Below are 13,207 nucleotides of genomic sequence, written 5' to 3' on the forward strand. Positions count from 1 at the left end.
CGTCTGCGTCACGCTGTTGAATAACATTGCAGGGTAGGCTAGCTTAGAGCGACATGGTTAAATAAAGGTGTGAATCTAAAATATAATGTCGACAGTGTGCATTCATTTTAAATAGCTTTGTGCCGATTGAGATTATGGCAGCGTCGTTGTTGCAGCATCGTGTTAGTCTTTGTACGAAATATAAAAGAAGCTTAGCGTGGACATGGTCAAGGCAAAACTGTCACATATTAGCCCGCAGGGCGACGTCGAGTGACACCGTCAACAATGTGCTTTTAAGAAAGATGCTTTTTGCAGTGTCCGAGAGGACTCTTACTGGACAGCGTCGAAAAGTAATCCAGGTAAGAAACGCTCGAACATGTCTAACAAAGCTACAAAATGTCTGACTCAGTACAATCAAAGTATTTGCAGAAGATATAGTACATTTAAGGTGATAGCGGTTTAAGTATCGCCACTGCAATGCAAAATTTGTTTATGGTGATTTTTTTTTTTTCAATTGCTGTCTTTAAATGTAGCTGTCCAACGCTCTCATGTGCCTTTCAGTTGTTTGGCTTTTTTAAGAACAGCGGTGATGGTGTTATTACAGCATAACAATAATAAGAGACTTAAAAATCAACGGTTACTGTATCTAGAAGGATATATATACTTAGGACATATTTCTTGCACTGTATGATGTTTTAATTGTAGTTGTATTTATTTTTTCTTTGTTTTAAATGTTTATTGGCTTTTTTTCTTCGTTATTAAATGCTTTTAATCATGTAAATCACATTGAGTTAACTTGTGTATGAAATGCGCTATATACATAAATTAGCTTTGCTTTACTATCAGGTACCTACAAAATAACAAAAACAAAAACTCTTTCTACAATCAAGATTACATTTTTTACACACCATCTGATTTGTTTCCATTCCAGAGTCTTCTCTACAGACCAATGAGGCTCACGCTGGCTGGAATCAGCAGCGAGTTAGTCAGGAACAATCTGTTTACAAATCCCGTGGGTTTAGTAAATTTATTAGGTAATCTTATATTTTTTACCACTACAATAATCTGTGCTTTATTTCCCAATCCCACAACATTTCATGGAAACCTGTACTATTTTATTCCAGGGGCAACAAACTTCTTCAGTACATCCCAGTCTAAAGAAACAAAAGATAAAAACAATAAACCAAAAGGAAAAACCCCAGAGGAAGATGAAGGTAAGACTGCACTGGATTACATAAAATATCGTCCTCTTCATGCTCATAACAATCCACTATCTCCACAATTTTCTTTCTCAGAGGAAAAGAAACGTCGCGAGCAGGAAGACCAGATGTACAGAGAGCGCCTGCGGACCCTTTTCATAATAGCACTCATCATGAGCCTTCTAAACTCGATTAACACCAGCGGTGGTAACATCTCTTGGAATGATTTTGTTAATGAGATGTTGGCTAAGGGAGAGGTGTCACGTGTCCAGGTGGTGCCTGAAAGTGACATTGTCGAAATCTACCTTCACCCTGGGGCAGTGATCTTTGGCAGGCCTGTACGCTTCATATGAACAAATGTCAAATCAAAGCTTTCTGATTTATGAAGACTAATTCTCCCAAATTTAATCTGTTTTTGGTAGAGGCTTGCACTCATGTATCGAATGCAAGTCGCCAACATAGACAAATTTGAGGAGAAGCTGAGGGCTGCTGAGGAGGAGCTGAATATTGACACAAAGGACCGGATACCTGTCTCCTACAAACGCACTGGATTTTTTGGAAAGTAAGAGCCTTTTTTATTTATTTTTTTAAATGTTTTTTTTATTCGTGGCATGAGTGTGATTATTTTTTCAAATCATAACTTCCCTTTAACTTCATTTGTTTTTTGTATTGTGTCTCTTCATGTTTAATTGCAGCGCATTGTATGCTCTTGGGATGGCGGCAATTGGCGTGGCTATTCTCTGGTACATCTTTCGTTTGGCAGGCATGGGTGGCAGAGAGGGTGGCTTCAGTGCATTTGTAAGTGATTGATATTTGCTTGTGTTACTCTTTGTTCAAACAAAGTCACAATTCTGGGAATTCTAAACGCTGCTTTACAGAATCAGCTTAAGATGGCCAAATTCACCATTGTGGATGGCAAGTCGGGTAAGGGTGTGAGCTTTAAAGACGTCGCAGGCATGCATGAGGCAAAGATGGAAGTGAAAGAATTTGTTGACTATCTCAAGGTGAGAGGCATCACTCTTTAGAGTTGTGACTTTCTGACAGTAAAAGCTGGCAAATACAACTGAAATTCACAAAGTTGTGTTCATATTGTCTTCAGAATCCTGAGCGATACCTCCTTCTGGGAGCCAAGGTTCCAAAGGGGGCATTGCTGCTCGGACCCCCAGGCTGTGGAAAAACTCTGCTAGCGAAGGCTGTTGCCACAGAGGCACAGGTCCCATTCCTGGCAATGGCTGGCTCAGAATTTGTTGAGGTCATTGGAGGTATGTGTATGGTTCTGTAGATACATATTTTTATAGTGGGGATGCATGATAAGGGGCCGATAGTTATCAGCCCGATATTGAGGGGGGGTGGGGAGGGGTGATGTCACACTTATCAGTCCGATACCGAAAAAAACTGGACCGATAACAAGAGCCGTATTATTCAGTGGTGTGCTGGTTGTCAGCAGCTGCTGCTTGCATTGGCTTGGTACAGTCATGGATATTTTCTCCAAAATTCTTATCCTACAACACCAAAAATAGTCAATATCTGCAGTAAATTAGCAGATGATCACCAGCACCTGCTGAAATTACGAGCATCGAGTGACTCTGAGCTTGCATCCTTCGGAGAGTAGCTCTCGACAAGACCCGGCGGTCTACGAAACAGCGGAGTCACACAGGAGCGAGCAGGTGCGATTTGGCCGCATGCAAACACGGTTGTCACAGTGGCCTAACAGTTAAGGTAAATGCTAACCCCTGCAGAACACCCCTCCTACACATCTTCCTTTGCAACGTTCGCTCACTGGATAATAAATTCGATCATCTACAAGTGGAATTAACAGCAAGACACACAACGGCCCTCGAGTCCGTATCCACAAATGCCGCTTGTCTGCCGGCTCAGGAGCAACACCCCTTCGTTCCCGCCACTCTTCACTCAGCCACAAATTGAAATGATTTAAAATAAAAATTTACATGAATAATCGCCCGTTCTTATTTTGTTTAAAAATTAAAAAAAACATTAATATTTGAACCTGTGTATTATTCAAGTTCGAGAAGAAAAACAGAGAAGTTCATTGGCTAAAGTTGTGCTGTCCTCACAACGCGTAACTATGTGAAGCTCGGCAGCCAGCGGACTCATAAAGAAAGCTGGAGACAAGGTGTTCTTTTCTTGCTTTTATGGAGGTTTATAATTATAAAATACATTTATACATCTCATGTAAATCCTTTTGTACTTTTATTGTGACAATAAAAAGCCATTATTTTATTTAAATTATGTTACATTACATATGTTGAATGCCTATGATATGTGATAAATTGTATAATATTAGTGTAATACTTTTAATTATATTTTATGACAAATATATTCCTTTTTATATAAATTTTGATATAAAACACAATTATATACAGTATACATAAGTGGGGGGGGGGGTCCCTTCTCCAGCTTTCCATCAGTTTGGGGGTCCTTGTTTGGAAATCGTTGAAGACTCCTGATATAAATAATTTAAAAAACAATATTGAGTATCGGTATTGGCTTGTAGAAAGTAGCAACTTATCAGTTATCGGTGGAAAAAAGCATTCCTATTTTATAGGTATTGTTGGCATGTGTGACTGACCACCCTGTCTTATCCTGCATTGCTGTTTGCATTGTGTTAATTCACTAATAAGTTCATTAGACACATTATAGGCTTCAATTGCTTGTGCTGAGATCACTAATAACGAGACAGGTTATACTAACATATCAGTTCACATGTTCTTACAGGTGTTTAGACACTAAAAAAAGAATCCCACCACACCACTTGTCAGTAGCACTGCCTTGCTCATTTTTCCACATCCTGTCTTGCCCTTTTCTGTCCTCGTATCTTGTTCTCTTGGTTAGTTATTGCATGTCCTTACCGGGTGTTTGTCTGTCTACATGTGTGTGTGTGTGTGTCTTTGCTCTTAGCTTTTTATACCTTTGCAGTTGTTCAGTCTGTCTTAACCAATGCAGTCAGAGCGCCCTCTGCTGCACAGATGTGACCATTGTAATTGATTTAGTAGCCATAGAAAATCTTTTAAAATATAATTTTGGCATTAAAATAAAAGCTCCAGTATAGCCGTTGGCTCTTCAAAAAAGAAATAAAACATACAAATGTTGTTAGGTCTGGGTGCTGCCAGGGTGAGGAGCCTTTTCAAGGAGGCTCGTGGCCGGGCGCCCTGCATTGTCTACATTGATGAGATTGATGCTGTAGGGAAGAAGCGCTCAACCAACATGTCTGGGTTCTCCAATACCGAGGAGGAGCAGACACTCAACCAGCTGCTGGTTGAGATGGACGGTCGGTTCCAATTAGGATAACAGCATAATTTTGTCATTAAAGGTGTGTTCTCTTAGCAGAGGAATTACTTATAACTTTGGTTTTCTTCTGCAGGGATGGGAACGACTGACCATGTGATTGTCCTGGCCTCCACAAACAGAGCAGACATTTTGGATAACGCTCTGATGAGACCTGGCAGATTGGACCGGCACATCTTCATTGATCTTCCAACCTTGCAGGTCCCCGGAGGCATACTTAATGAACCCAACTTGAATTTTGCACCAACTTAAGCTGTTGTACAGTTGTATACCTATTTAAAATGACTCCAGAGCCTCATTTTAATTAATCAAAGCTTGTTTTTTTTTAGGAGAGGATGGAAATTTTTGAGCAGCATCTGAAGATCTTGAAACTTACTCAACCAGCCAACTTCTACTCACTGCGCTTGGCTGAGCTCACTCCTGGCTTCAGTGGTATTTTAATGCTTGCATTTTGTCTATAGCTGTGTCCAATCATCCGTAACTTCTTAATCGTACGTAACTGAGAAATGTCAGTGCCTCACTATAATTGTGTATACAGGCGCTGACATTGCTAATATATGTAACGAAGCTGCCCTGCATGCTGCCAGAGAGAGGCACAAGTCAATTGATACTTTCAACTTTGAGTATGCAGTGGAGAGAGTAATAGCAGGTACAGTAGAATCTACTTTCTCGTGTCCATCCATCCATTTTCTATACCTATTGCTTATCCTCACTCAGGTCACGTGAGCTGGAGCTCAAACTTGATTTTACATGATTCTTTGTGTACATGTGTGTAAATGTGTTTTTTAGGAAGCGTAAAGAAGAGTAAGATCCTCTCCAAAGAGGAGCAGAGGGTGGTTGCCTTCCATGAATCGGGGCATGCTTTAGTTGGGTGGCTGCTTGAGCACACAGAGGCAGTCATGAAGGTAAGAAACCACATAATTTATTTGTGTTCAGTTAAATAGTTGTTCCTGTCTTGTGTAAGAGGCCCAGTGTAACTAACCCACTCACTTAAGTACTCACCACAAAACGAGAGGGTATGTGTACATCTAGTGGGGAAAAAAACAACTACTTTCTGATTCTTTGGTTGGTTCAGGTGTCCATTGCTCCTCGGACAAATGCGGCCCTGGGGTTTGCCCAGATCTTGCCACGTGATCAGTACCTGTTCACCAAGGAGCAGCTGTTTGAGCGGATGTGCATGGCTCTGGGAGGAAGGGCTGCAGAAGCAATTACCTTTAACAAGGTTACAACAGGTATACACCACCGACAGTACTCTAATATGCACTCTATCTTCCTGTAATATAGTTCTCTGCTACCAAAACGGATGCACTGTGGGTAATGTGATGCAATCTCAACAACCGATGGATAGATAGATGCAGAGCTGCCAAATGTTACAGAACGTCCGTATTTTGTTACTGAATGTTGACTCGTTGCGGCTGTAACACCAATTGGTCCAGATAGTAGCCGAGAAGAAAATCCAGCATCCGACGTTACGGCCAGTGCGGTGCTGTGTCCGGCCACTGTGACTAAAAAAGAGAGTTAAAAAAAAGTATGTCCAAAACACACAAGGAATTTGTCTCCAGTAGTTGGAGCCGCTCTAGTACAACAGACAGTCAATTTACAGAACACTTTGGAGACAAAGACATTGACAAAAAACAATTGTGCAAAAAGATGCAGAGTCCTCTAGCACTTAGAGCAGTTCGAATGACTAATATTGCAATTGACCGGTGCAATGACCATGTGCAAGGGGCGCTGAGACTTCAAGGAGTGTATGCGGTTTAAAGTGACCAGTAGTGCGATAATCTGGGACAATGTTGGTTGTGCAAATGTTACAGATACTCCTCAAACAGTGTGCAAATGGAGCAGATGCTACTCTGGCATGAGTGGCCAGTATATACAAATAGTGCAGCATGGCGAGACAACTACAGTGAGTGCACGAGTAATACATAATTGGCCCCACAGAAATGTGACAACGAACTCAGTCAAAAAAAATAAAAAAATTGCCAGCTTGTTGAAATGGTATTATAGGTTAGGTGTTTAAGAAGTTGATCGCAAGAGGGAAGAAGCTGTTGGAATGTCTACTAGTTCTAGTTTGCATTGATCGGTAGCGCCTACCTGAGGGAAGGAGCTGGAAGAGCTGGTGACCGGGGTGCGGAGGGTCCGAGAGGATTTTTCACGCCCTTGTCTTAGTTCTGGCAGCGTGCAAGTCCTCAATGGTGGGTAGGGGGGTACTGACAATCCTTTCAGCAGTTTTGATTGTCCGTTGCAGTCGGAGTTTGTCCTTTTTTGTAGCAGCACCGAACCAGACTGTGATGGAAGAACACAGGACTGATTCGATGACCGCTGTGTAGAACTGTCTCAGCAGTCGGGTTCGCTGAGGTGCAATCGTTCGTGTAGAGAGAGAAGAGCAGCGGAGAGAGGACACAACCTTGGGGCGCCCCAGTGCTGATGCTGCGTGTGAATGAGGTGGCCTCCCCCAGCCTGACCTGCTGTGTCCTGCCCGTCAGAAAGCTGTAAATCCACTGGCAGATGGCAGGTGAGGCACTGAGCTGGAGAAGCTTGGATGAAAGGAGTTCAGGGATGATGGTGTTGAACGCTGAGCTGAAGTCCACGAACAGGATCCTCGCGTAGGTACCTGCACTGTCGAGGTGTTCTAGGATGAAGTGCAGTCCCATGTTGACTGCATCATCCGCAGACCTGTTCGCTTGGTAGGCAAACTACAGGGGGTCCAGCAGGTGACCTGTGACACTCTTGAGGTGGTCCAGCAAGAGACGTTCAAAGGACTTCATGACCACAGATGTCAAAGCGACAGGCCTGTAGTCATTCAGACCCGAGATTGCAGGTTTCTTGGGGACTGGAATGATGGTGGAGCGTTTGAAACAGGATGGAACTTCGCACAGTTCCAGAGATCTATTGAAGATCTGAGTGAAGACTGGAGCGAGCTGGTCCGCGCAGACTTTGAGGCAGGATGGGGACACATGGTCCGGGCCTGCCACACATCCACCATCCACGCACAGATGTAATTGTGAATATTACTCCGCAGCGGACTAATATGCGAGCGCATTGGCCTGTGGTTCCGCCTATGCGCTTGGTACCTGCTTTGGATAAGTCACAGGAGTTGATGAGTTAAGAAGTAACGGTACCTTTACGCCATTACAATGATCTAAATGTTGCTCGCTACTTTTATTTATCAATTATTGCTTATTTATCAACTATTTCGTGCGCGAGACTTCGACTTCCGCATTGGGCGCTGTTTGCGCCAATCCAATTTAAGCACTAGTGACGTTTAAGTCTAGTTCACCACTCAAACGAGACAAGAAAGTCACATGACCTCACACGTCTTCTATTGGGCTTCCCGGGCATAGGTATTAACACTAGATGAGATGATCGTCGTGCCTACGCGGCTACTATGTTGGGAAGGTCGTCGTTACCATTGAAGGCAACGGCTCGCTACTCTTGTTTACATTTCGATGAACAAAAACAGCAGCTTTCATATATTGTAGTATTTGTCTGGCACTATCTACAGGGATATTTCAGCTCACTTTTAACTTGAGAAAACACCGTGCAGTAAATTGCAGATGTTTTTTGGTATTTTTGACTGTGCATACACATACACACGCACAAACATACACACGCACGCACACAGCGACTTCAAAATTTGCACCTTCACATTTTATTTTGTAATGTTTAAAGAAATTATTGATATTTAAGCTGTGTTATCAGTAAGTTAATCAGTACTTGTAATTATTTCACTGTGTACTTTTTCGTCTTAAGTAATTTTTTGGAGGAATACTTTTTACTTTTACTTGAGTCACATTATTGTCAATTAACGGTACACATACTGGAGTACAATGATTGGATACTCTACCCACCTCTGGAGCGGACATCCTCTATTGCTACTCTTACATTTAAGCAACATTTTAGCTCCTCAGATGAGCCAGTGTCGTATTTTGTATTTTCGCGTTGAATAGACAATGATTTTAGTCAATTATTTTCCAGAATGAGAGTGCTTAATGAGGAGGATGCTGTTCATGTGGCACAGCTTTAAGCAGGCATCAGGTGCAGGTGGAAATGGGCCTGGCTCACGTTGGAGGCCAGAGCAAAAAAGAAAAGAAATTAGACAAATTTAATTTTAATCTTAAATTTGTACATCAACACGCATTTGAGCGTTGTAAATAAATGTTTTTCCTGCGTGAAGCATTTGTTTATTTTGCCTTATTGTACTCTTCAGAGTCTTCCAGATTGCTAAATTTATGTTAAAATAAAAAAAAATTATCTGCAGCGGCCCACAGACCCACCACAATGTTTTTTTTTGTTTTTTGGTCACCTTTTTCATACCTTTGATGTTTGTATAAGTGGACCTCTCCCAACGGTACGAGTTGGAGGTGAACGTTTCAGTAGGCTCAGTCACGTAAGTAAGTGGCTCAAAGAAATGTGTACTGTACTATCCGTGAATTTCATTGACAATTTCCGCTTTTTTTGGGAGCGCAGACATCTTTACAAGGCAGACGGTTTCTGTCAAAATAGACAACGGGTTAAGTTGTTGGCTGCCAACATTTTTTTCTGTGTACGTCATTCAGCGACCAGAAAGGAAAACACTGGCTTTGTTGACACTGCTGAAGGAAAGAAAGATGCAGTTGTTCCCAAACAACTGGAGGAGGAAGAGATAAGGCGACATGAGGCGCAGATGGATTTATCAGCGTAATTCAACCAACTGCAGGAACCAAATGAGAGGCAGCACTTTCAATCGCCCACACCCCTCCCTGCCCCGTTGGAGCAAAGCCCAATGCAAAACTCACTCTCTAATAGCCTAAATGCCATGTTAGGTCTGACGGACAGGGTGAAGGCTATTGTCAATATTGGAGTCCAGCCCATACCACACCAAGGTCTTCCTCCCATCCCCCCCTCACCTGAAACCACCCTCCACTAAGATGCGAAGGGTCCCTCCTCCACCCATGAAGAATCTTATCTGCGAATCTGACTGATATCTACAGGGTCTTTTCCAGAATAAGTCATACCCAATGAAGAGCAGGCATTTTTCATCCCTGTAATTACAAGGGACAGAAAGTTGGCCAAAGAAATATGACACAAAAAAGTAGAACTACAAATTTAGTGATGATAAAATATTAATCTATCAAACCATTGTCTCCAGTTATCTCTAGGAGAGTAGCTCTTTTCAATATCAGGTCACAGGGTAATAAATCTATGTTGATTAATGACATCATTACAACCTGTGATCTGGACTTTTTGTTACTAAATGAAACGTGGTTAACAGAAAGTAGTTGTAATACCATTTTAAATGAGGCAACACCAACAAATTTTAATTTTATGAACAAGTGTCGACTAGGGAAAAAAGGCGGTGGTATTGCTGTTATTTTTAAGTCATTATATCAATGTAATGAAATTATACTGGGTGATTTTAGCTCTGCAGGACTGGTTGGCACATCTGCCTCACAGTTCTTCAAATCCCGGCCCCCGCCTGTGTGGAGTTTCCATGTTCTCCCCGTGCCTGGGTGGGTTTTCTCCAGGCACTCCGGTTTCCTCCCACATCCCAAAAACATGTGTGTTCGGTTGATTGGAGACTACATTGCCCGTAGGTGTGAAAGTGAGTGCGAATGGTTGTTTGTTTCTATGTGCCCTGCGATTGGCAGGCGACCAGTTCAGGGTGTACCTGCCCGAAGATAGCTGGGATAGGCTCCAGCAGCCCGCGACCCTAGTGAGGATAAGCGGTAAGAAATATGGATGGATGGATGTATTTTAGCTCTTTTGAATATCTCTGTTTTTTAGTTAAAGGTGGCCCAAAGGTTGTGGTTTTAATATTTTTTTGACTTCCAATATACAATAGAAAATTTATGGAGGATTTTTCAGAACTGCTGTCAGTTATTTGTACCGACTACAACTATCCATCCATCCATTTTCTACCGCTTATCTGAGGTCGGGTCACGGGGGCAGTAGCTTTACCAGGGACGCCCAGACTTCCCTCTCCCCAGCCACTTTATCCAGCTCTTCCGGGGGATCCCGAGCCGTTCCCAGGCCAGCCGAAAGACGTAGTCTCTCCAGCGTGTCCTGGGTCGTCCCCGGGGTCTCCTCCCGGTGGGACCTGCCTGGAACACCTCACCAGGGAGGCGTCCGGGAGGCATCCGAATCAGATGCCCCAGCCACCTCATCTGGCTCCTTTCGATGTGGAGGAGCAGCAGCTCTACTTTGAGATGCTCCCGGATGACCGAGCTTCTCACCCTATCTCTAAGGGAGAGCCCCTGCGGAGGAAACTCATTTTGGCCGCTTGTATCCGGGATCTTGTTCTTTCGGTCACGACCCACAGCTCGTGACCATAGGTGAGGGTAGGAACGTAGATCGACCGGTAAATCGAGAGCTTCGCCTTTCGGGTTAGCTCCTTCTTTACCACAACGGACCGATACAAAGTTCGCATCGCTGCAGACGCTGCATCGATCCGCCTGTCGATCTCCCGTTCCATTCTCTCCTCACTCGTGAACAAGACCCCAACATACTTTAACTCCTCCACTTGGGGCAGGATCTCATCCCCGACCTGGAGAGGGCACGCCACCCTTTTCCGACTGAGGTCTCGGATTTGGAGGTGCTGATTCTCATCCCAGCCGCGTCACACTCTGCTGCGAACCACTGCAGTGAGAGTTGGTGATCACGGCTTGATGAAGCCAACAGAAACATCATCTGCAAAAAGCAGAGATGCAATACTGAGGCCACCAAACCGGACCCCCTCTACGCCTCGGCTGCGCCTTGAATTCTGTTCATAACATTTATGGACAGAATTTCAAGGTTAAAAGTTAAAAGTTATGAACAGAATCTGTGACAAAGGGCAGCCTTGGGGGAGTCCAACCCTCACCGGGAACGAGTCGAATGCCTTCTCCAAGTCCACAAAACACATGTAGACTGGTTGGGCGAACTCCCATGCACCCTCGAGGACCCTGCCGAGGGTGTAGGGCTGGTCCACTGTTCCACGGCCAGGACGAAAACCACACTTCTCCTCCTGGATCTGAGATTCGACTTCCCGACGGACCCTCCTCTCCAGCACCCCTGAATAGACCTTACCGGGGAGGCTGAGGAGTGTGATCCCCCTGTAGTTGGAACACACCCTCCCCTCCGGTCCCCATTCTTAAAAAGGGGGACCACCACCCCAGTCTGCCAATCCAGAGGCACTGTCACCGATGTCCACGCGTTGTTGCAGAGGCGTGTCAACCAGGACAGCCCCACAACATCCAGAGCCTTTAGGAACTCCGGGCGAATCTCATCCACCCCCGGGGCCTTGCCACCGAGGAGCTTTTTAACCACGTCGGTGACCTCAACCCCAGAGATAGGAGAGCCCGCCTCAGAGAACCCAGACTCTGCTTCCTCATGGGAAGGCATGTCGCTGGAATTGAGGAGCTCTTCGAAGTATTCTCCCCACCGACTCACAACGTCCCGAGTCGAGGTCAGCAGCGCCCCATCCTCACTATACACAGTGTTGGTGGTGCACTGCTTCCCCCACCTGAGACGCCGGCTGGTGGACCAGAATTTCCTCGAAGCCGTCCGGAAGTCTTTCTCCTTGGCCTCACCAAACTCCTCCCATACCCGGGTTTTTGCTTCAGCGACCACCAAAGCTGCATTCCGCTTGGCCAGCTGGTACCCATCAGCTGCCTCAGGAGTCCCACAGGCCAAAAAGGCCCGATACGACTCCTTCTTCAACTTGACGGCATCCTTCAACGGGTTCGGGGATTGTCGCCACGACAGGCACCGACTACCTTACGGCCACAGCTGCGGTCGGCCGCCTCAGCAATGGAGGCCCAGAACATGGTCCACTCGGACCCGATATCCCCCGCCTCTCCCGGAACGTGAGCAAAGTTCTGTCGGAGGTGGGAGTTGAAACTCCTTCTGACAGGGGATTCTGCAAGACATTCCCAGCAGACCCTCACAATACGTTTGGGCCTGCCACGTCGGAACGGCATCTTCCCCCACCATCGGAGCCAACTTACCACCAGGTGGTGATCAGTTGACAGCTCCGCCCCTCTCTTAACCCTAGTGTCCAAGACATGCGGCTGGAAGTCCGATGACAGGACCACAAAGGCGATCATCGAACTGCAACGTAGGGTGTCCACCCTTATGCTTGAACATGGTGTTTGTTATGGACGATACGTGATGAGCACAGAAGTCCAATAACAGAACACCGCTCGGGTTCTGATCGGGGGTGTCGTTCCTCCCAATCACGCCCTTCCAGGTCTCACTGTCATTGCCCACGTGAGCATTGAAGTCCACCAGCAGAACGATGGAGTCCCCACCGGGAGCGCTCTCCAGCACCCCCTCCAAGGACTCCAAAAAGTGTAGGTACTCTGAACTACTGTTTGGTACATAAGCGCAAACATCAGTCAGGACCCGTCCCCCCGCACGAAGGTGGAGGGAGGATACCCTCTCGACCACCGGGGTGAACCCCAACATAAAGGCGCCGAGCCGGGGGGGCAATAAGTATACCCGCACCTGCTCGGCTCCTCTCACTGTGGGCAACTCCAGAGTGGAAGAGAGTCCAACCCCTCTCAAGAGGACTGGTACCAGAGCCCAGGCTGTGTGTGGAGGCGAGTCCGACTATATCTAGTCGGAACTTCTCGACCTCAGACACCAGCTCGGGCTCCTTCCCTGCCGGAGAGGTGACATTCCACGTCCCTATAGCCAGCTTCTGTAGCCGGGTTTCGGATCGCCAAGGTCCCCGCCTTCGGCCACCGCCCAGCTCATACTGC

The 13,207-nt window shown here is 45.5% G+C and overlaps 1 protein-coding gene across 2 annotated transcripts in view; it reads left to right on the forward strand.

Moving 5' to 3' along the window:
- Positions 1-13,207, forward strand: part of spg7 (SPG7 matrix AAA peptidase subunit, paraplegin) — a 26,862-nt gene continuing 13,655 nt past the window's right edge. For both annotated transcript variants that reach the window (XM_061670127.1, XM_061670126.1), the window contains exons 1-14: positions 1-338; positions 911-1,013; positions 1,104-1,193; positions 1,275-1,516; positions 1,601-1,740; positions 1,874-1,976; positions 2,057-2,182; positions 2,278-2,440; positions 4,294-4,467; positions 4,561-4,685; positions 4,814-4,916; positions 5,023-5,133; positions 5,274-5,389; positions 5,560-5,716. In XM_061670127.1, coding sequence (XP_061526111.1) covers positions 135-338; positions 911-1,013; positions 1,104-1,193; positions 1,275-1,516; positions 1,601-1,740; positions 1,874-1,976; positions 2,057-2,182; positions 2,278-2,440; positions 4,294-4,467; positions 4,561-4,685; positions 4,814-4,916; positions 5,023-5,133; positions 5,274-5,389; positions 5,560-5,716 — 1,957 coding nt within the window. In that variant the 5' untranslated portion in view covers positions 1-134. The remainder of the gene's footprint in view (positions 339-910; positions 1,014-1,103; positions 1,194-1,274; positions 1,517-1,600; positions 1,741-1,873; positions 1,977-2,056; positions 2,183-2,277; positions 2,441-4,293; positions 4,468-4,560; positions 4,686-4,813; positions 4,917-5,022; positions 5,134-5,273; positions 5,390-5,559; positions 5,717-13,207) is intronic.

Source organism: Phycodurus eques, chromosome 2 (assembly GCF_024500275.1).
Source record: "Phycodurus eques isolate BA_2022a chromosome 2, UOR_Pequ_1.1, whole genome shotgun sequence".
NCBI classification, from domain to species: Eukaryota; Metazoa; Chordata; class Actinopteri; order Syngnathiformes; family Syngnathidae; genus Phycodurus; species Phycodurus eques.